The sequence below is a fragment of the Cicer arietinum genome, chromosome 3 (assembly GCF_000331145.2).
Source record: "Cicer arietinum cultivar CDC Frontier isolate Library 1 chromosome 3, Cicar.CDCFrontier_v2.0, whole genome shotgun sequence".
Taxonomy (NCBI): domain Eukaryota; kingdom Viridiplantae; phylum Streptophyta; class Magnoliopsida; order Fabales; family Fabaceae; genus Cicer; species Cicer arietinum.
This window is the reverse complement of record NC_021162.2, coordinates 2,095,268-2,119,926: the sequence shown is the minus strand read 5'-3', so window position 1 is coordinate 2,119,926 and position 24,659 is coordinate 2,095,268. Positions and strand designations below refer to the sequence as shown.

Genomic DNA, 24,659 nt, shown 5'->3' with positions numbered 1-24,659 from the left:
AGCGACCTCCTACTAGGGGGAAAATTTTGGTCCCTTTAGTGTATCGCTCTCCCAGAGAGAGTTTTCCTTCTTGCCCTAAAAAGTAGGGCATTTTGGTAACAGTTTTAGAAAGTGGGGTATTTTAGTTAAATTTTTTCAAAACTAGGATATATGGGTAATATATCCAATTGTTTGTGTAAAATTATTTTTTTTTGTTGATAAATTTGTGTCAAACGGTAAAACTCTTATTTAATATAGATATATAATAAATTTTCTTATTAAACATATTTTTATTTTATTTTAAAGGGTTTAACGATGAAACTTATACAGTTACAAGTAATAATAAATTATTTAGTGCTATATAATATATATAAGGTTGATTAAGTATGTGCAACATATATGATGATATATTCAATTGAATATTGAAAATTCTGCGAATAACATAAAACCAAAACTGACAAAAGAATATCTCATATTTTAATTTATAAAATCCAAGTTAACAAACTCCTAGATGATTTGTCTATCACAACCTCAATAAAATAATACGTTCAAGATTCTAATTATACTTCTTTTTGAATATAAAGATTCTAATTATACTTAACAACAACAAAGGTGAATCTAAGATGACCAAGAAAAACAAAACAAACCAGCAGAAACACACTCGGGTCTAATAATCTTCCATGTGGGGACCTCAAAAGTCATGTAACTTTAGGTGCCCAACATAGCACATTCCACTAGTCCAAGTAGTTTATCCTATTATCTTCTTCTATTAATTATTCCATATGTCACATGTCTCATTCGTAAAAGAAAAAAGAAAAAAAGTTTAATTTTTTGTGTACTTATTTTTAATCGCACATTTTAATTAATATTATTTATACAATTTAAGATCGGCGATGACTCTATACATCTAGTTCAACACCACAAGATGTCTCTAACAAAGGGGTTCCAATTATTTTGTAATAATATACTAAAATGAAGGTGAATATTTTTTTGAATTAAATGTATTCTTAGTATTTACAAAATTATGATTTTTTAAATTTAGTTCATAAAAAATTTTATTTACTTTTAGTCTCAGTTTTAAATTTATAGGGACTTTTTGTGTGATTAAAATTATTAATTTTTATAATTTTTTTAAAAAAAAATAAAGACTACAAGTGAATAAAATATTTTAGAGACTAAAAAGTTAATTTTTTTTTTATAGAAACAAAATAAAACTTTATAGTGATTACTGTTTTTTAATTATTAAATTTATATTTTCTTTTTATTATGACTTAATTTTTTAAATTAGAACAGAGCTTCTAAAATATTTTAAAATGGTCATAGTACTAATTTCAATTCAATATTTTTTATTATATATTTATGATACTGATAATACACTGCTATCTAATAAAAATAATTTAATAAATGTAGTATTATATATATACAATGATGAATTAACTCACTTATTATAATACAAAGGAGTATAATTTATTTTTACAAATTCAAAAATTACTAACTACAATACAATTTTTTTATATAATATGAAAAATCTGATTATTTAAATCACTCATCATTTATAATTATAACGACACACTAAATTTAATAATATTAAACATAAAAGAGTATGTCAAAATCCTCACCTAAACTAAAAATAAAATCTCAAATTAATTTATTAAAAAAAATATTATCATTTCGAGAACCATTTTGTAAAAAAAAATTAGATTATATTTATTATAAAAACTTAATATTCTTTTTTAAATAGATAGCTAATCCTTTTGACTCCAAGATCACTCAAAAGACCTTTACCCTATAATATATTATCAGGGTGTCACTTTATGATAGTGACACAGAAAGCAGCAATACAGCAACATAAAGTTGGTTTCGTTTGGATTCTTCCTTAGGAATATAGTTTACAAAGTCCCATTTTTTAAGTTCAACTTGTGATCCTTTTCCAACCTCTCTTCTTCCAGTAAAAGTTTACCCACCTTACTTTTCATTCTGTATATTCCAGAATCCCCCAAACAAATCCCATTTCAAGAGACGTATGCATCATAGATCAAACATAAAAATCAATTCATGTTTGTATACATGGGAACTCTACTCAATTAATTTCATTTTATACACTAAAAAAGTATTATTTTACTGATTTTAATTTAAATAAATAATAATAATGATTTATATTTACGTATTAAGGGGTTATAAAATGTAGATTTGGCATTCTTTTTTCTTTCGGTTTATCAAGATAATTTTATTTTTTTTATTGATATTTTAAATTATTTTGAAATTTTGTAATTTCCGTTGTTTAATCAAGAAAGTAATATATACGATACATTAACGTCTATTTACGCACTCTTAATTATAATAATTTTTTTACAACCACAAATAGATAAATAATATATCATTGTTGAAAATACGTACTTTTTATTGAGCAATTCATTAAATGCATAAGATAAATTTTATTCTCTTAATTGAATTTTCATTATATATAAGAGTCAAATATTGAATTTTTAATAATCACTTAAAGTTCAAAAAGTCTATTGTTATTCACAACCTACACATATTTTAATTATTTTTTATGACTACAAAATATCTATCATATATTTTAAGTTTAATTGGAGTTTTAGTACTCTTATTTTAGCTGAATCGTAAAGATAGTTTTTCTATTTTAAATCTTTTTAGTTTTGGTCCATATACAGAATTTTAATATAAAATTTGATGAAATATTACTTTTTTAAGTTACACCATACCATTTATGATTATAGATCTAATATACAATTGTTGCACCACAAGATCTTAAAAAGTATAGTGTGACTTAAATAAGCGCAAAAAAACAACACTTCATCAAATTTTGAATAAAATTATGTTTGGAGACCAAAATTAAAAAATTATAATATGAAGAAATTATTTTCATAATTAAACTAAAATAGAGAATGGAAATTGCAATTAAATTTATATTTTAATTAATAAATATATAATAGGCTAAATTACATTCGTAGTCTTTTAACTTAATTTGAAGTAAGGTTTTAGTCCCTTATCTTTTTTTTTCTTCCCGATTTAGTCATTTATTCCTAATAATATCAAATAAAGTATGAAAATATGAGTTTATTTGAAGATTTGCGTTACAGATTTGATAAAATTTGTATTATATCGAAGAATATAATTAATTTTATGAGTTTTGATTGAATTTTTTTTTTGAATTTTTGTTTAAAAAAGGATAACGTTGTTGAAATTTTAAAACATAAAATATCAAATTGTCGTTTAAAATTAAAATAAAGGACTAAGTCAGAAAAAAAAAAAAGATAAATGACTAAAACGTTACCTGAAATTAAATTAAAGATCAAAGCTTATATAATAATAATAATAATAATCTATTGAAACAGGTCAAAAATACTTTTTATTTTGGTCAAAACAAAATGATTTTTTTTGAGAAAATAATCTTAAACCAAACATTCTTGTATATGACCGACTACTATTACTACTACTCGTTTCTCTATCTTTTCTCTAGACTGCGTGACCCTCGTGAGTCGTGAATTCGTGACTGTGCTGACTTTACAACTTGCTTTCCACACTATAAATATTAAACTCAGTAAGCGGTTACAGTTTCTGCCATTTTTCTTTTCTCACTTCTTTCCTTTTCCGCATTCTCGTGATTTTCCCGTTTCGCATTTCTCGCGAATAACTGTTTCTAGCTTCGATTTTCTTCGTCGAAGATGGCGGAAGATATGGCTGATGAAGGAGTTGATGCGCCGAAGAAAATAATGATTGGAGTTTGTGTGATGGAAAAGAAGGTGAAATGTGGCTTCGAGGTCCAATATCTCCTTTCGATTATTTTTTTGTTTTTTGTTTTTTTTCACGCTGGATCCAGTTTTTTCTTCTTCGTTTTCTGGTTTAGCTTTTTTGTTTGAAAACAGAGACGAGTTGTTGTTACGAATGTGTATGATTCCGTTACTCTGTTTTTGATTGTAGGTTTCTTCTGCTCCTATGGAGCAGATTCTTCAGAGGTTACAAGCATTCGGTGAATTTGAAGTAAGTTTATGTTCATTATTTTATTTTTTAATCTGTTGATGTTATGGTTATCATAATTGATTTGGAATTGACTTGTTATGAATGAATCTACTTATAACCTATGAAGCACGTCACGGATATGGATATGAAACTGATATGTAGAAATTGATAATAATTGAAAAATATAAGTGATCAAATGTAACTAAATACATCCGTATCCGATATCAACACGTGTCCAACACAAGTTGTTTCGCACACCGGACTTGCGGTCAATCCATGTCCATACTCCATACTACATAGCTTTATAACATCATTTTTTTCATTTTTGTGTAATGCATTAAAATGTACTCGAAGTTATTTTTCTCACACTTTAATGTCTCTATTCTAGTTAATTTTTGTGTTTTCTCTTCTAATTTGTTGTTTGAAAAATTAGTTATTTGATTGATAAGGAATGATGAAATTACTAAGAAAAAGGAAAAAATTGTAAGGAAAAAACAGTTGCCATTGGTTACAGCAGAGATAGTTGTCATGGTTGTGCTTTTTGCAATATTCTCATTTGATCTTCGTATTGTATGCAGGTCATACATTTTGGGGACAAGGTTATACTCGAAGAACCAATAGAGAGGTATAGTTGATATCTTAAGTTGGAACTTTGTTGACTCTGCATTTTGAAGAACTATATTGGTCTGTTTGTAGTTATTTATTGAAAGCTATATCTGTTTCAACTACTTGTTACTATTTTGTAATAACTTTCATTTCATTCAAGACATGTAAGTTATAGCTGAAATATTTGTTGCCTTCATCTTTATGTTGATTATAGTCTCCCAGTTTGCATACTAAGTTCAAGTAATATTTTGTTTCAGCTGGCCAGTATGTGACTGTTTGATTGCTTTCCATTCCTCTGGATATCCCCTTGAAAAGGCTAAAGCATATGCTGTTTTGAGAAAGTAAGCTTGTTTATACTAACTTCAAATTTTTTTGTATGTCATATAGATTTTATGAACCTTAAGGAACCGTTTATCATAATATGATCTCATGGTTTTGGGCTTTTGGAAGTATGCAGTTTATGCTGTTCTCTTCTGTATTTGATTGAGAGGAATATCCCTATTTTTAATAGACGTGGAAAGAATAAAAAGACTATTATTTGATGGAAAAATTAAGTTTATACTGTTCCTTTGTTGTATTTGACCGAAGAGAATATTCCTATATTTTATGGGGCCTATGCGGATTCATTTAAAAAAAAAATAGGGTTCTGTTTTTGGCTTCTTGTTTTAGTGTTGGGCATAATGTGATGAGGACCTAAAAAGAGCTAATTAGGAGGAAAAACAAAGAATATTTCAAGTCAAGACTTTATAATAATTTTTAGTTTTATTTGTGTTTAATTTGAATTGTAGTAATTTTGGTTAAGTGGTGTAAGCCCAATATGGGTCTAGAGATTTGGCCCATTTTAGGAATAAGGTAAATCCTTCTTAAATACTTTGTAAGAGTCTCATTTTGAGATAACTTTGAAATCAATTAGAATTAGTGAGATATGTCTCCTCTCTTGGATTAGAACTTGAATCTTATCAATGGATTTCTTTACCATTGTGGCGATTCCACATTGGCTTATCAATCATTCTTGATTGTGGCGCCTTCTCCATCTAACCCATTTGTTCTTTATTTATTTATTTATTTATTTATTTTATTTTACCACTTTATCTCAAGAAATTACTTGGTTAGATCTTCAATCTCACGTGGAAGTACTCAAATCCACATCATAATGTGAGTATGTGATTGGACTTTTATTGCTGCATTTTCTATTTTGGCTTGATGTTCCTTTTGTTCTTCCCATCTTCTCGCTCCATAATGGTTTCTCATCCTCCGGCTTCTATAAGCAGTCTTGTGAAGTGTTCCTGTTAGAGTATTAGGCCACCTGCAGATATTGAAGTATGTTAGGAGGAGTTTGAATATAACGTAAGAGACAGAGTCAGGCTTTGGGCTGTAACAATCTTACCCAGGTGACAGGGGGAGTATTGAAAGTAAGGGAGTAATGATTAGATTAGGAGCAAGCCATCAAGGAGAGGGAAGGGAATTATATTTCATAAATTTTGTTGTTAGTTCAAACTTCGACACATCGTTGGATGTTTTTGGACATAGGTCTGTGATGTATATTGAAGTTTTTGTGTATATTTCTTTCTTCATTGCAGACAGTAGCGATGCTTACTTAAATGTGAACATGTATAAAAAAATTCTGGCATAATATGTGTGTTTATTACTATGCTCCTGTGTTATTTTTTCCAGTTGTATCTTCCTTTCAATTGTTGGATGAGAATGACTATTGATCTGAAATTTGGTCATTGTTATCCAGACCTTTTCTAGTAAACGAACTGGAGCCACAACACCTTCTTCATGATCGAAGAAAAGTCTACGAGGTAGGAAAGATGAGATTATTTCTCTCATTTAGTTAGGTACTACCGTTTTTTCAGATTTTGAGATTTCACTGTGTGTACATAATTGATAAATATTGTATCTTTCATTTGTTTGAAGTCTCTGGTTACAAGTTGATAACTCTGGTGTTTGGTCCACTGAAATTAGGAGAGAAAAATATTAGCCTCACCTGGCTACAGATTTTTTTCTTTCCTGCAACCATATACTAGGAGATGGTTTGTTCGTTTCTAAATTTATTTATACAACTTCAAACTTTTTTTAAATAAAAAAGATGATGTAATTAAATAGTTGTTAGAGATATAAAGCCATTCATGGAACTCTGCCTAATAGCTTAGGCATTTGGGAGCATTTGACTTTAACATGGCATCTAATATCATGGGATTGTGCCTTGTGCATCTTGCTTTTTGGGGAATTGGTAATGGCAATACACAATACCTATTCTGTTGGTATTGACCATACACAATACTTATTCTTAACTGTTTTCTTCCAGGGCTGAACTAGCCATTATTCATCATAAATCTGAATATGATTTTGAAAGGCATTTGGGTATTGTGGAATACTCAACTTCCACATTGAGTAGTATGGGATGCTAAGTGGATTATTTAAGTGGCTTGGTTCTTTCCCTTGATACCTAGCTTTTAAGGGAAGGTTCCCCAAGTAGCTAGATACTTATCAATTAGTATCAGAGACGGTTGTTGGTGGCTCGGAAAGGGCTACCTATGGAGGGGCTGACTGCAAAGGCTGAATAAACAGTAAAGGTGTAGTTGCCGGGACGTCGGCTCAGGGGCGGTGCTATAGTAGGGACTTGGGTATTATGGATGTCCAAGTCTCACATTGAGTAGTATGAGATGCTTAGTGGAGTTGAGTATTTAAGTGTCTCGGTTCTTTTCCTTGATAGCTAGCTATTAAGGGAGGGTTTCTGGTGCTTAGATACTTATCAATTGGTATCAGAGGTGGTTTCTGGTGGCTCGGAAAGGGCTACCTAAGGAGGGGATGATTGAAAAGGCCAAGTAAAGCGTTGTAGAGTACAGCCGTCAGGGCATTGGCCCTTAGGGGCGGTTAGGGACTTGGATCTTATGGCATGCTAAGTCCCACATCAAGTCGTATGGAATGCTCGGTAAATTATGTAAGTTGTGTGGTTCTTGCGCCTTGATAGCTAGCTTTTATGGGATGGTTCCCCAAGCGCTTAGATACTTATCAATTTAACGTGTATAACGAAGCCCAAATTGTATTTTATTTAGTGTGCTGGTTTTATTTATTTTTTGGGGGGTGAGGGTGTGGGGTGTGTGCGTGCGGATTTTACTCACTTGCCTCAGATCTTGATTGACCTCTCTATCAAATGGATGTGTAAAATGCTTTCCTAAATAGTGATCTTGAAGAGGAAGTTTACATAGAGATTCCCCCGGGTTTTGAGACCTCTACCGATACAAATATTTGCAAACTCAAGAATCTTTGTATGGATTGAAACAATCACCTAGAGCTTGGTTTGATAGATTAACAAAGGTGGTAAGGAAGTTTGGATACATTCAATGTCAGAAAGATCATACAATGTTTCTGAAACAATCACTGTCACGGAAGAAGGCTATTCTTATTATATATGTTGATGATATTGTTCTAACAGGAGATCATGATGAAGAAATTAAGAACTTAAAGAGTATCCTAGCCAAAGAATTTGAGATCAAAGACTTAGGAAGTCTCAAATATTTCCTTGGGATAGAGGTTGCTCGATCTAAGAAAGGTATTTTAGTTTCTCAATGAAAATATGTCCTAGATCTCCTAAAAGAGACAAGTATGCTTGGATGTAAACCATCTGAAACTCCTATGGATGCAACTATGAAGCTAGGGACTCTAGACAATAGTGCATCAGTTGATAAAGGAAGATATCAAAGGTTAGTTGGAAAACTCATTTATTTATCTCATACTAGACCAGCCATTAGTTTTGCAGTGAGTACAATGAGCCAATTCATGAACAGTCCCACAAAAGAACATATGGAAGCAGTATACATAATTCTCAGATATTTGTAAATGATACCAGGCTAGGGATTATTTTTCCAGAAGACAACAAATAGAGAAATTGAAATATTCACCGATGCTGATTGGGCAGACTCTATGGCTGGCCAACGCTCAACATCATGCTATTGTACTTTTGTTTGGGGAAACTTAGTCACTCGACGGAGTAAAAAACAATTTGTTGTGTCCTGTAGTTTACCAGAAGCCGAATTTAGAGCTTTATCTCAGGTATTTGGGAGGGAATATGGTTAAAGAGGGTGCTTCATGAAATTGGAGTCCCAAATTCAATTCCCATAAAGGTGTTGTGTAATAATCAGTCTACCATCAACATTGCTAAGAACTCTGTTCGTCACGACAGAACAAAATATGTTGAGATTGATCATCATTTTATCAAAGAAAATATTGAAAATTGGAATATATCACTTCAGTGTACCCCTACAAGCCAACAAGCTGCTGACATTCTCACTAAAGTAGTGCCAAGGAAAACATTTGAGAATCATACAGCCAAGCTAGGATTGCTAAACATCTACAACCTAGCTTGAGGGGGAGTGTGGAAATCTGCCACTTTAATACGGTTGATTAAACATTATTTGTTAGGGTTCTGTAAACCTTTCCACAACCCACTAGAAGGTTCTGTAAACCTTTCCACAACACATTAGGGTTTGACGCTCCAACCAACTGAACTAAAGCTAATGGCACACAATATCCCATGGAAGGTAGCTCTTATGGGTAGCGGCAACGACGACGATAGTTTGGATAAAATATCTGAAGTAGTCAACAACGTCGACAATATTGGTTTAGGCAGCGGCCCAGGCGGACGTAATGGTTTATCTAACAATGGTTTTTCCAACTTTTTTGGCCATAAGGGAACTTCTAATGCCCTCAAGGTTGAAATCCAGAAACTAAATGGAAACAATTATGTCGAATGGTCCCAAACCGCAAGATTGATGCTAGACAATAAGAGAAAATATGGTTTCCTAACAGGAGAGGTGCAAATGCCTGCCACAACTGATCCAAATTAAAGGTTTTGGAAATCTGAGAACTCTGTTGTTATTGCTTGGCTGCTTAGTAATATGGAATCAACGATTAGAAAATCTTTTATGTTTTTGCCTATTGCGAAGGAAGTTTGGGAGGCTGTCAAAGAAACATATTCTGAATTTTCGATCTCAAATCACGATTCTGGCATGCCAAACAAGAAGATAGAGATGTCACTACCTATTATAATGAGTTGATGACACTATGGCAAGAATTGGATCTCTGTTATGATGATCATTGGAAGTATTGTGAGGATAGTGTTTTGTTTCTTAAGAGACAGGAGAACGACCGTGTATTCATGTTCTTGGTTGGGCTTAATAAGCGGTTTGATGAAGTTCGAGGCAGAATATTGGGAAAGATCCCATTTGCATCACTTTGGGAAGCGTTCTCAGAAGTTAGAAGAGAAGAGGCGAGACAAGGTGTTATGATGGGTAAGTCACCTTCTATTGGTGAGGTTGAAAGCTCTGCCCTAGTCACTAAGAATGTAGAAGGGAAGAGCGATGACAAGAAACCATGGTGCGAACATTGCAAACGTCCATGACACACACGTGATACATGTTGGAAGCTCCATGGAAAACCTCTAAATTGGAAGAAAAAAGAAAGAAACGAAGGTCATGCGCTCCAAGTTGGTATATTTGATCAAGAGAAGCAGTCTCCTTCAAGCCCATCTCCTTTCACCATGGAACAATTAGATCAATTGTACAAACTTCTTGAGTCTCAAACTTCTTCTTGCTCTATTAGCTCAGAGAGGAGTTGAACACGGGGAAGATGATTGACAATGCTAAGGAGAGTGAAGGACTCTATTATCTTGACAATGGACTCGACTTCAAAGACCAATAAAAAACAAGTACCTGCTTTGAATCTATTTTTGTTTCTTCTAATAATGATGATATTATGTTATGGCGTTTTCGGTTAGGACATCCTAGTATTTCGTATTTGAAACATTTGTTTTCTAAATTATTTTCTAAGAATCCGTCTTTATTTCAAAAAAAAAAAAAAAAAAAAAACTCCGCCGTATCCCTTATCCGTTCCATCACTGGCGGGTATATCCTTAGTCTATTTAAACACATAAGCTCTCTGGCCGAAACCCTAAAAACCTTTTTTTTTTCACACATCAAAACCCTAATTTTCAACCTGTCAACTTTTGCTCCCAGAAACACACACTGCTCCATCTCTCTAATTTTTCCCCATCCGATTATTTCTTTGTTCTTCATCTGCGGTTTTCTACCATCTGTAGGGCTATAATATTAAAATGACAAGAAGCATTTGACCTTGTTATACTCTCAACTAGCTTTTTTGTGCAACATGGCTTATGAAATACCCCAAATCAAGGCTCAAGAGTTGAGGAAATACTACAACCTTCAATTTATAACATCTTTAGAGAAGAAAGCTGCAATGACCAAGTTAAATGCAAAACTTAATCAGGATTTATTGCGCATTTCTATGGATGATGACTCAGTAGCCTCTGATCAAGACAACTTAGAGAAAGGAAAATATAATGAACAGAACCCTCAAATTCGACTTGCTTATGACATTGCTGCTTCAGCTGCCTCCTATGTTCAATTGCAAACAAAGAACCTCTTATCCCTTGCTGCCAAGTCACAACAAAGTGATAATGAAGATTCCAATGAAGGAAGAGAGGACTCTATACAACAAGAGACATAAGGCACTTCACCGCGAGCTTATAAATTAGAGGTTGCAACTTATATGGCGGCATTACTAGTGCTGTTTTGATGAGAGATGCAGATGGTAGGTTAAAGTGTTTTGGTTTTGTCAATTTCGAAAATCCAGACAATGCTGCTAATGCTGTGGAGGCATTGAATGGGTGTCCTGATTCTGAGAATAATGGGTATCCTGATTCTGGGAGTAGTGGTTGCACAGATTGTGGTGTCCTTGGGAAGTGGACCGTGGGATCAGATTTTTGGTGGAGGAAACTCTCCAGTCTTTGTCGTGGCAGCTGTTGCAGCCCTTATGAGTGGGATCTTAGCTGACAGGTTTGGAAGATTTGCAATTCAATTGGTGAGATTCTTCTTGGTGCATGATTATTCTCTCTTCGATGGTTCCAGATCGGCCCTTACTCTCTAATTTTGATCAACGAAAATATGTGTACAACCGTTATCTCCCCTGTTTTGGACGCATTTTCTTATTCCGTTGATCGATCATGACTTCGTTTCGTTAGAGTCGCGCTGCTTCTTCTTTGGTGTTTGTCATGCAATTTAGTTATTATTAATAGATTATAATAGTTGCTTATATTCCCATCGACGATCATTCTGATGGTGTCCCTTTTTTCACATATGAATTATATTAGTGATGACTTCTTCCGTTGGTGGTTATTCTAACGATGTCTTTTATTTTCATGACTTACTTTATCTTGGCAATTTGTCCCAGATGCACTGACCTGTCCTTTCTCTCCTTGAAACACGCATTTCTCTCCTTGAAGCAGATTCAAGTTTAAATATTTTGAGTCTTAATTATTATTGGTTTGAAGCTTCCAAATGCAGTTTTTTAGAAGAACGGAGCTTGCTTTGTTCAATTGCTTGCCATGAATTTATTTCAAACCGATGATCAATCAGGCTATCTGGCTAGACTATATTTATAGGAATTCTATCCGACTTCACATGCATCCATGAGTTGCCTCTCCATCTTTTTAATAATTAAAAAAAAATGTTTTCTTGTAGCAAGTTAAAGCTTATTAAGCTTTAACTTGAGGGGGAGTGTTAGAATATTAGAAAATATCTTATAATATCTTTTTCATTATATTAGAGTATCTTGAGTTATTTCCTATGATCAATTTATAATCATAGAGATATCTTAGAATATCTCTCATTATTATTATGATTTATTCTTGATTTAAGATTGATTCTATGTTTCTCTATAAATAGAGATTAATATTGAGTCTTTTGTAATAAAGTTAGCATAAAGCTATTATCAATAATATTCAAACCCTTATTATTTTCTCTTCTCCTTTTCTCTAAAATCCCACAACTTCAACAGTTTTTTAGAATAACAGAGATTTGGTCATTATGTTGCCATCTCTCCTCACTAGTTTATTTCCTTTTCTATTTATTCTAGTTTATGAGGAGTTATTGTATTCATTGTATTTCTTTTTTGATGAGGATGGCTGAATGCCTACCTCCTCTATATATTCTTTCCCTGTAACCCTATTGTTTAATATATGAGAATATAATATTTCTATTCTCTGATTTACTACAATATGTTTGGTTTGTGATGTATGACTAATTGCAGCTAAAATGCTTTATGTTATTTCTTTTTTGATACATAATGGTTTTAATAATGTTCAATTTTGGGTTTTAAGCGTCTTGAAATGTTTGGAATCCATGTTCCGAGGTACGCCCTAGTAAATAGAGAAGTACCATATCAACAGCTGGATTACTTCATTGAGGAAGAAGATTTTGTTGAGGTCCATGGTAAGCGTTTTTGGAAGCCATTTGTGGAGAAGCCTATTCATGGTGAGCTTTTTTTCTTCTTCTAGTATTTATGATTGAAATTTGTTACCTTGTCTCTTTGATTTGATTCATGGAATGAAGACAATATGGTTTGGTGTGATCTAGTACTCTGCATTAAAAAAACAACTAATTTATGAATTGGATAATATATTAGTTGCTTTTGAACGAGAATGCCATACAGATCTTTAGATTGCCATTTTCATTATATAAGGCATAGCTCTAAATACTATATTCAAGTTTGTCAAACTCTAGATTCTCAGTAAACTTGTGGAACCTTTATAAACTCGACTTGTAAATGTATGAGTTTACTTGTATTGGAAAAAGTAAGTCCCAAATTGGAATAAACAATCCTGAAAAGAGTTTTCGATTTAGTAAGAAAAAGTTAGGTCCAATATAAACTTATAAGATAAGATGGTATCAGAGCCTGTCTATTTGGGTCACCCACCAAATTATCCACATACCAATTCCAATAGTGCTAGGTGTGAGGGAGTATATATTGGAAAAAACTCAATTCCCATATTCAAAAGAGATAAGGTATAAAAAGAGTTTATAAAAAAAAGACACTTTTCACCTTACAAGCTGATTTTGTTAAGGAATAGTTGGACCCAATATTAAAACCTAAAAACTTGAATAATTTAGAATGAATGACGTGCCTTGCACAATGGGGTTGGACAAAATATGTACACAGGAGAGAATCTCTCAAAATAAGGAAAAGGGGTAAAATAAGAAAACTGTTGGAAATAGATCTGGAATTAATCCCAGCAAATATCCTGTTGATCTGCAGCCTTTATGGCAGATCATATCAGCCATAATCAAATCATTACGTGGCTGTATTTCAGGAATTAATATCCCATTTATTCTCTATAGTATTATTAGCTCTTTCCTTTTGTATCTATAGGAATTAATTGTTTCCTTATTTAGACTCCTTCCTATTATGTATATAATATACCTCCTATGTAACATGTATTACAATATTACATGGTATTAGTAGCAAAGTTCTGGTCCAAGAAAATTTTCCATGGCCGATGAGCATAACACCCCCACAGCTCCAAAACAAAACGTCATAACTGGGATGCCTAGCAATAGCATCACCAGCTTGACTGAAACACTTCTCCCAGTTACTGGCTACAAACTTAATGGCCAGAACTATCTATAGTGGGATAGATCAGTCCGCCTCTTCTTTCAAGGAAAAGGGAAGGAAGACTACATCATCAGTGATGAAAAGGAACCGAAGAAAGAAGACCAAACTCATCAGAAATGACAGCTTGAGAGCAGCCCGGTCATGTCCTGGTTGATAAACTCCATGACCAATGAAACAGGAGAAAACTTCATGTATTATGCTACTGCTGCAGAGATCTGGAAAGCATCAAAAGAAACCTACTCAAATGTGGACAACACAACCATATTTGAAATAAAAAGTCTCCTACATGACCTACGACAAGGAGAATCTTCCATTACAGTGTGTTATCACTCTCTCATAAGGTATTGGCAGCAACTCAATACCTATGAGTACATAGCTTGGAAAAATCTTGAAGATAGAAAACTGCACAAACAGTTGATAGAGAAGGATTGCATTTATCAGTTCTTGTTGGGGCTAAACAAGAACTTTGATGAAGTAAAAGGAAGACTACTTGCAACTAAACTTCTTCAAAATATTCGTGAAGCCTTTGTTGAAGTAAGGAGAGAAGAAAGTACAAGGAAAATTATGTTGGGAAACTAGAATCCAAGTGGGAATGTCGAAAGCTCTACTCTAGCAATAGGAGGGCCTCCAAAGAATTTGAAGACCAGAAGCTGGTGTGATCATTGCAAAAGGCGAGGACACACAAAGGAGGTATGGTGGGTTCTACATGGAAAACCCACTGACTGGAAGTCATGCTACAAGGATAGTCATGCTTATGCAACAACTATAGAAGAAAATAGATCTGGAAATGCATTTGAATCCAGTCCATTCAGCAAAGAACAGATGGAGACACTTCAGAAACTGTTCCAACAAACTCTTACAAAAACTAGTACACACTCTTCCACTGCTACTCTTGCTCAAAAAGGTAATTTTTCTACTGCTCTCCATTTCAATCACCAGAAAACCAGCTCATGGATTGTTGATTTTGGAGCCTCTGATCATATGACTGGGTAGATTAGTGTATTTAACAAATACAACCATGATGACTCTATTGTTCACAGAGTAGATGGAACCACTTCTAAAGTGGCGGGTAAAGGTTATGTAATTATATCTAAAGATATCACCCTTGAAGCTGTGTTATATGTCCCTAAATTGGATTACAACTTGTTGTCTATCTATTAGTAAGTTAACTCAGGATTCAAAGTGTGCTATGAAATTTTTTCCACACATATTTCGGGGAGGAAGATTGGCCATGCTAAGGAATGTGCTAGGCTCTACCTCCTTGGAATAGAAGATAATAAAGCTGGACCAGCTGGTCATATGGTTTCTTCCAAAGATGATGTAATGTTATGGCATTTTCGCATAGGACACCTTAACTTCATGTACTTGAAAAGGGCATTTCCATCTTTATTTAAAAATTCGAATTTGTTTAAATGTGAAGTTTGTGAATTAGCCAAACACACTAAATCCCACTACCCTATCCAACCTTACAAACCATCATATCTATTTTTCTTAATCCATAGTGATGTATGGGGGCTTCTCGAGTCAACAATGTCACTGGATCAAAGTGGTTCGTGACATTCATCGATGATCACTCAAGAATTACATGGGTGTTCCTTCTAAAAGAAAAATCAGAAGTAGGGAAGATTTTTGAAAATCTCCATAAAGTGATGCAAACTCAGTTTCAAGCCAATATACAAATACTTAGGACAGAAAGTGAAAGAGAGTACTTCCATCATTCTCTTGGAACCTACCTCCTAAAACATGGCATTATACATCAAACTTTATGTGTAAACTCCCCACAACAGAATGGGATTGCTGAGAGAAAAAACAGGCACCTCATGCAGGTCACTAGATCTCTCATGCTACCAACTAATGCGCCAAACCATTATTGGGGTGAAGCTGTCCTCTCTGTAGCTTACCTTATAAATCGATTGCCATCCAAAACCTTCAATTTCCAAACCCCATATCAGAACCTATTATCCATACCCAACCACCAGTCTTATTACAAACCTTCCACCCAAATTTTTTGGTTGTACAACCTTTGTTCAAAACCACAAACCAAATTTAAGCAAATTGGACCCAAAAACCATAAAATGCATATTCTTGGGATATTCTTCGGACAACAAAGGGTACAAATGCTATTGTCCCTCAAATAGAAAGTTCTACCATACTATGGGTGTCACATTCTTCGAAAACCAACCCTTTTACCCCAAAGATGGCATTCAAGGGGAGAGAGTGACTACTAGTGAATACCAACTTTGGGAGACACCGATCCCTCAAACCCTTGAACCACAACCACTAATCATTCAAACCCTTGAACCACTAATCATTCAAACCCTTGAACCGCTAATCATTCAAACCCTTGAACCACAACCACCTTTCTTGAACCTCAAACCAAGTACCAATCAAACATTATTACCTTTATCTGGTCCTGAACCTATATTTGCTTCGGCACTTGAAATTGAAACATGTCAGAAAGAGTTGTAGGTCTACACAAGGAAAAAATATTTGAAAACTCAAGAGAAGGCAGAAACATGCACATTTCCAAGCCAAAGCCAAGATTCCAACCAAAATTCAGAATCTAAAGATTGTCATATAGATAATACACTATCTCTTGATTCTTCTCCAATTGTAATACATGAAACTATGTTTATTAATGATCTGGACATACCTATTGGTGTGAGGAAAGGGGGGAGGGCATGCACCCAACACCCACTTGGAAATCATGTGTCTTTTGAAAAGTTGTCATAGGAATACAGGGCCTTTGTCACCAACCTGGATAGCAGCACTATTCCTCAAAACTTTCATGAAGCTATCCAAACACTTGAATGGGAGGGTGCTGTACAGGAAGAAATCAAAGCTTTGGAGAAGAATGAGACGTGGCAACTCTCTGAATTGCCTAAAGGGAAGAGGCCAATTGGGTGTAAGTGGCTTTTTTCAGTCAAATACAACACAAATGGGAGTTTTAACATGTACAAGGTCCGATTGGTTACCCAATCATATAAGATGGACTACGAAGAAACATTTGCACCTGTTGCAAAATTGAAGTTGGTCTCTACACCAACTAGATATCAAGAATGCTTTCTTGAATGGTGAGCTTGAAAAAAATGGCTATATGAGAGTTACTCTTGGTCTCGACTCACCAGAAAATTCAGGCAAGGTATGTAAGCTCAAGAAGTCACTCTATGGTCTTAGGCAGTCTCCTCGAACATGGTTTGAAAGGCTGACACGGGTTGTTAAACTTCATGGATTCACCCAATGCCAAATAGACCATACTATGTTTGTAAAATACTCAAAAAGAAGGAAAGAAAACTATCTTCATTGTCTATGTAGATGATATCATCATCACCGACGATGATCATAATGGAATTGGAGAACTAAAGCAGTTCCTCGCTAAGGCGTTTGAGGTTAAAGACCTTGGTCACTTGAAGTACTTCCTCGGGATGGAAGTGGCACGTTCCAAATGTGGAATTTACATGTCACAAAGGATGTAGCACAACTTAAGAATTAGGTTTTGGTGCTGAATAACTTGAGAGATTAGCTCTCAGCATGATATTATTTATAATTAAATTTGTACAAGGAGAATCTTTTACTAAGGAAATGTCTGAACTAACTCCAACCTATATCAAACCTAATAAAATAAGGAATAACATATCTTAATAATAACAAACTAAATCATTGCATGTATCAACACTCACTCTCAAGCTGGAGCATACAAATTGTATTCGTCGAGCTTGTCACATATATAAGTTATCCTTGGTCCTTGAAGAGTCTCTGTGAAAATGTTTTGCCAATATATCATTAGAACCACCAAATGAAGTACCAATCTTGCCAGACACAATCTTCTCACAAACAAAGTGACTATCAATCTCAATATGTTTAGTTCACTCATGAAAGACTGGATTAGAAGCAATATGTAAGGCTGCTTGATTATCACATATGAGACTCATAATGTTTATATTACAAAAGCGAAACTCTTGGAGAAGGTGTCTGAGCCATATGAGCTCTTGAGTATTAAGTGCATACTTTCTCTGAGAAATAGCAATTCCTGCCTTAGATTGGGCTACCTCAATGCCAAGAAAATACCTCAGTCTACCTAGATCTTTGACCCTGAAAGTGGTGGACTAGATGTTGTTTGAGTCCCACAATTCCATCACGATCCTCACCTATAATGACTATATCATCAACATAGACAACCAAGTAAATACACTTGTTAGAAGAGAATTTATAAAACACAGAGTGATCAGCTTGACTCCGAATCATGCCATACTGTTGAACAACACTACTAAACCTCCCAAACCTGCCCGAGGAGATTGTTTGAGACCATATAAAGCTTTATGAAGTCGACATACATACCCACGACACTCCTCCTGAGCAACGAAACCAGGTGGTTGCTCGAGATAAACTTCTTCTAAGTTTCCATGAAGGAGTGCATTCTTTATGTCTAATTGATAAAATGGCCAATGGCGCATAGCAGCCATAGAGAGAAAAAGAGAACCGAAGCCATTTTAGTCAAAGGTGAGAAAGTATCACTGTAATCAAGACCAAAAACCTGAGTATAACCTTTAGCTACCAGATGAGCTTTCAGACAATCAATATGTCAATATGACCAACTTTGACTGTGTATACCCAACGACATCCAACAATATATTTACCAGGAGGAGGTGGCATAAGAGTCCATGTCTGGTTAGATTTTTAGGCTATCATCTCATCAATCATAACCTGCCGCCAACCTGAATGAGAAAGAGCTTCCTGCGGAGACTTAGGAATAATGATGGAAGAGATAGCAGAGGCAAAGGTATAGTGTGAAGGTGATAAGCGGTGATAACTAAGAAAATTATAAATGAGATAGGTATTATTGGTGGAATGTGTACCTTTACGTAGTGCAATAGGGAAGTCGTCAGACAAGGTAGGCGGATCTGAAGTAGAAGAAGGGACTCGAATAGGAGATGAGTCACTTAAATCTTGTGTAGGAAGTGGATTGGTAGGAGGGAGACGTGCACGTCACTGATAAGTTTGCTAGAGAGGAAGCCTAGATGGATTTGGCTGGTCAATTATGGGCATGGACGAGGTTAGTGGAACAAGGTACTCAAAGATTGGCTCAGATTCAATGGGGGATGGGAAGAAAGGTGTATCCTCAAAGAACGTGACATCAACAGACATTTGGAAGCAATGTGTGGAGGGACAATAGCATCGATATCCTTTCTGAAACCTTGAATAGCCGATGAAAACACATTTGATTGCACGAGCATTCAATTTATCGAGTCCTGGAGTAAGATCATGAACAAAGCAAGTGGATCCAAAAACTCGAGGAAGGATACAAAGCAATGGTTCATCCGGGAGCAATATGGAATGGGGAACTTTGTCTTGGATAGCAAAAGATGGCATTCTATTAATCAAGTATCCTGCAGTGAGGACAACATCGCCCCAAAACTTGAAAGAAACATTAGCATTGATTTGCAATGTACGTGCTGTTTCAATTATATGACGGTGCTTACGTTCAACAATACCATTTTGTTGTGGGGACAAGATGACTAATGGATTATTCCATTTTCGACCATACACAAATTAAAAGATGACGAAAATACTCTTTTGCATTGTCACTGCGCAAAATGCGAATAGAACAACAAAATTGATTTTGAATTTCATTAAAGAAATTGTGAAATATACTTAATATTTTTGATCTATCCTTAAGTAGGTAGATCCACGTACATCTAGAAAACTCGTCAATAAAAGTGACGAAGTACCTATGACCTACAATTGAAGTGACTCGACTTGGTCCCCATTTATCAGAATGAACGACATCAAAAAGAGAACGGACTTGCGATTGAAAACTGCTAGGGAAGGAAGACCGGACATGTTTCCCAAGCTGACAAGATTAACAATCTAAAGACTTTAAGTGAGACAAGTGAGGGACTATAACTCTAAACTTTTTGAGACTTGGATGACCTAACCGACGATGAAGAAGACTTGGGGACTCCGTACTAGAAGTGGAAGCAACAGTGAAGACTGAAGGTAGTAAAGTCCTTGGGACTCATGTCCTGTACGAATCATCTACTTCGTACTATGGTCCTGTATAACGAAAGAGTCAGGAGTAAAAGTTATATAACAATTTAGACTTCGAGTCAGACGACTAAAAAAAATTAAATTAAATGGACAGTTGGAAACAAAAAGAACATAGTCAAGAGATAAAGATGGGAGAGGAGTGGCTTGACCAATGCCACAAGCTTTAGCTTTTGAACCGTCTGCAACGGTAATATAATGTGGGGTTTTAGGTTGGGATATTTTCAATTAAAGTGATGGGTTGCCAGCCATATGATCAGAAGCTCCAGAGTCCAAGATCCAAGGGGTAAGAAATGAGGAGTGAGAGAGGCAGACTGTAGAATTACCGGTATGATCAAGAGTTGCTGAAGATAAGGCATGTGAAGCCTTGAACTGCAAGTATGCCTTGTACTCTTCATCAGACAACATTTTTTTTTTGGCATTTCTCACTTCAGAGTCTTTTCCATTATCATTAGACTGCGTCACATTTATTGTTTTTTTTTGGAAAGCCAATAATGGAATAACCCTTGTCTTCGGTATGACTGAAACGCTTACAATAAGTGCATTGAGGAAGACCTCCACCACGACCACGACCTACAAATTTTGAAACAGAAGCAGAAGACTCTGTGCTAGTTTGAGATTCACTTCCCCCCTGATCCTTCCTGACTAGGAATGCGTATGATACGTCTGACGAGATCCTCTATTTAGGGGATATCGGATGCAATGAGAATGTGGCTTCGAACCGACTCATACTTTTGATGGAGGCTATGAAGGACATAAACATTATCCAATTTCTCAAGCATCTTCTTTGAGTCATCTTCGGCCATAAGGAGCTTGAACTCGTTTACCGCTGACTGGGCTTTGTTAGCATAAGCCATGATGTTATCTCCTGTCATATGAATGGTAGCTAGATTATGAATAATATTACAGAGACGTTGGATATCGTTCGAATAGACATTCCTAGCTTTCTCCCAAATATCATAGCAAGTGGTGTACGAGCGATAATGGAACAACAAGGAGGGCCCAATTGTTTTCCACAAAAGAGGGACTAATTGACAATCAGCTTGCTCCCAATCTTCACGCAAATTTTTATTAATTTTTTAGGACTTCTTGGTGAGGTGATTTGAGAGCTTTTGTCCAAGAAACCACATCTTGATAGCTGACCAATTTAAATAATTTTGACCATTAAGTTTCTCAGACGTTATAGAGGGATTGTCGGAGAAAACATATGTTACAAGGCTCTTAACAGAGGATTCAAATTTATTGTTTCTCCTTTTGCAAATGATCTAAACTTGAAGTCATCTTCAACATACTAGAAGCCGTAAGAAGGCAGCAGACGAAAGCACCAGAAATAAGAAGACAGCAAAATAGAAGCTGTAAGAAGGAAGCCGTACAGGCAGCAAGAAACAATAGAGAAAGCACCAGAAATAGTGGGACCCACTGACCAAACTTGGCCAAAATAGTAAGGACGGCAACAGACGAATAGAAGCTGTACAAGGAGAATCTCTTAATTAAGGAAATAAATCTGGACTAAATCCAACCTATATCAAACCTAATAAAAAAAGGAATAACATATCTTAACAATAACAAACTAAATCATTGCATGTCTCAACAAGTATACACCTTCAAGTCATCAAACTGCATACATTTTGACCAAGGCACAACCTAGAGTAAACTTTGAGAACTTAAGATCCTAGCTAGACATGATTGACATCTATGACCCAACTTGAGGGGGAGTGTTGGAAACAGATTTGGAATTAATTCCGGCAAATATCCTGCTGATCTGCAGCCTCTATGGCAGATAAGATCAGCCAGGATCAAATCATTACGTAACTGTATTTCAGGGATGAATATCCCATTTATTCTCTATAGTATGACTCTTTCCTTTTGTATATATAGGAGTTAATTGTTTTCATATTTATACTCCTTCCTATTATGTATATAAATGTAACATGTATTACAGCAAGGAAATAAATAAAATTACAATATTTTACAAAAACTATATCAACAATAATAGAGAATAATCTTAATTATGACTATAATCTTCACTTGATACAAAAGTAATGTTTAAAGCATTATCATAGTATCCAACCATAATTTAATACGTTGTGATATGATATCTAAAATTCAATTAAGCAAACCACAATAATGAAATTTAAATATTATTTAAGCAACTGATAAATTAAACTGAGATGAGCTCATAGCTCGCAAATGGGGCATCACATTTAAATTGATGGACATATTCGCAATTGACAAGGTAGGTTAACAACTCAGCACACAAAAAGAGTATAACAAGTTCAAAATTGATGGATAAATTGACAAATCAAAGGTTCAAAATTACTAACTAGTGAAGGATGGTGGGAATGTGATAGGAACCCAGGTATCTAACATCATCCCAGTTGGGTTCATGATTTCACTTATGAACTATGGGGTTGAGACTCGATACATCTTTCACCTCCTCTATAGACTGGTTCATGCTGGAATCTTAGATGCATATGGGGAGTCGAGTTCTACAACTGAGAGGTTAATTATTTTTTGTGCACTATGGAGCCTTGTCATTTAGCTATTTCATTTTGGATCTTTTATTTTAAAAACACTGATCCACTGTCATTTTGGGCATGCCTAGGGGATAATAAAACTTATGTTGTAGACTCCTTGTTTCGCTCCCAGACTTGTGATTCTATGCGAGTTTATGAGAGTTTACACAAGAATGAGTTTTATAAGCTAGTTAAAGAATCACAAACACATATGGTTTAATGATTTAATGCAAGAGCTTAACAACCATGACTACATTGGCATTTTCTTATATAAAATCTTCAGAATTTTGTGGGTATTATGAAGTGAAGTTATCAAACATACTTTTCCATGTGAGCCATGTATCAAATGATGGAAGTTTCACTCTCAAAGATGCCCTATTCAGTCAAATGTCCTTGGACCGCAAGCAGAATACTGTCTTAATTTCATAATTATTGATCTGTTTGTACAAGTACTTGAAGTTTTTCAGTTCTGATGATCTTTTCTTTTGCTCCCTTCAATATAACAACCAGTCGCAAATATATTTTCTTGAAAGTAGGATAACACTTGTTTTGTTTTTTGAAGGTGATAACCATAGTATAATGATATACTATCCCAGTTCAGCTGGTGGAGGCATGAAGGAACTATTTAGGAAGGTAAACTTTAGGGTGACATGTCGCCCTCCCAAAATAAAGGGGTGCTAATTATACACTATAAACTACATGACTATAGTTTAATGCTTTGTTATCATGTCATAAAAAAAAACTGGAACATTGCTCTCAATAATATATATTCATTGCTTTCAATTATATTCCACGTTGACTTTTTGTATCAAAAAACAATGAACTCATCTATTTAGGAAAACTATGGTTTGGGAATGACCATTACATCCCTATTCATTCTATTTCATCACTTTCCATGAAATCATCATTCTGTGTAACAAAAGTGACATTAAGTTTCTAGGACAGTTGATGCCATCCTTCCTTTTCTTCGAGTTTGAATATTTAAGTAACTTGGTCTGTTTTGGGTACTGTATGATCTTAGGTTGGCAACAGATCCAGTGAGTTCCATCCAGAGGTGAGAAGGGTGAGGCGCGAAGGCTCCTATATTTATGAGGAGTTCATGCCAACTGGAGGGACAGATGTTAAGGTTTGGAAGTTTGATTTTTACGTTGTTTTTATGTGTGTTGGCAATTATATATTTGGGTCATCGGGGTGTTCTGACACCACGCGTCATGTTTTTCCATAAAAAGTTCACATCAGAAATGCTTTTAAAAAATTTCAACCAATGATCGTAGGTTTATACAGTAGGCCCTGAATATGCTCATGCTGAGGCAAGGAAGTCTCCTGTGGTTGATGGTGTTGTTATGAGAAATCCTGATGGGAAGGAAGTAAGTAATCTGCTAAGTATTCTAGTCTCTTCTCACATATATTTGTTTCGGTTCTTAAGATCTATGTTTTGTCCTTACTATTGACTAAATGGATTATTACTAAGATGCTTGTACATTTAGTTCCGAATTTGCAAGTGGAATTTGAGTCATTATACAAGTTAAATTTGGCCGACTCCCCACCTAGTGGAGTAGTGGGAAGAGCCCTTGATAGTTGTTGTTATTCAACTTTTGGGCTTTTTTTAAATACAGATCTATCATTCTCATTCAGTTACTATTATTAGACATGTAGGTCTGTGACTCCTTTCAAGTAAGTATAGAGTGGGTATTCCTGGGTTACTGTATTATTCTCTTTGAAATTTTTCTCTTAATTCTCTCGTGCGTCGCTCCTGCTAACCTGTCTTCTTGTGTGTTTCTGATTGTACTACAACCTTATGTCTATTTATAGCAGCCTATTTTTTTGGTTGGTTATATTGTTTGTATCTTTAGGTTTCAGTAAATGTTTCTCTAGTTATGTGAACATCAAATGGTTATCCTAGTTATAGATTTTGTGTGGATTAGGGAAGGAATGAACATATACCATTCAAAGCAGGCTGTATTACTAACTAGTGTGGAATAATCATTTAAATTTCTTTTTGAAGAGTGTATAATTTCATTTGGCAGATTAGGTATCCGGTATTACTTACTCCTG

At 34.8% G+C, this 24,659-nt stretch overlaps 1 protein-coding gene across 2 annotated transcripts in view; it reads left to right on the top strand.

Annotated features, from left to right (window-relative positions):
- The first annotated feature begins 3,553 nt into the window (after positions 1-3,553).
- LOC101491178 (inositol hexakisphosphate and diphosphoinositol-pentakisphosphate kinase VIP2-like) overlaps positions 3,554-24,659 on the top strand; it is a 43,564-nt gene continuing 22,458 nt past the window's right edge. The window contains exons 1-10 of one of the 2 annotated variants that reach the window (XM_073365837.1): positions 3,554-3,746; positions 3,925-3,984; positions 4,542-4,588; positions 4,827-4,910; positions 6,311-6,374; positions 12,752-12,905; positions 23,167-23,237; positions 23,626-23,730; positions 23,879-23,971; positions 24,632-24,657. In XM_073365837.1, the coding sequence (XP_073221938.1) occupies positions 3,669-3,746; positions 3,925-3,984; positions 4,542-4,588; positions 4,827-4,910; positions 6,311-6,374; positions 12,752-12,905; positions 23,167-23,237; positions 23,626-23,730; positions 23,879-23,971; positions 24,632-24,657 (782 nt within the window). In that variant the 5' untranslated portion in view covers positions 3,554-3,668. Of the gene's footprint in view, positions 3,765-3,924; positions 3,985-4,541; positions 4,589-4,826; positions 4,911-6,310; positions 6,375-12,751; positions 12,906-23,166; positions 23,238-23,625; positions 23,731-23,878; positions 23,972-24,631; positions 24,658-24,659 lie in introns of both variants that reach the window. The other variant, XM_073365836.1, reaches the window with a different exon arrangement.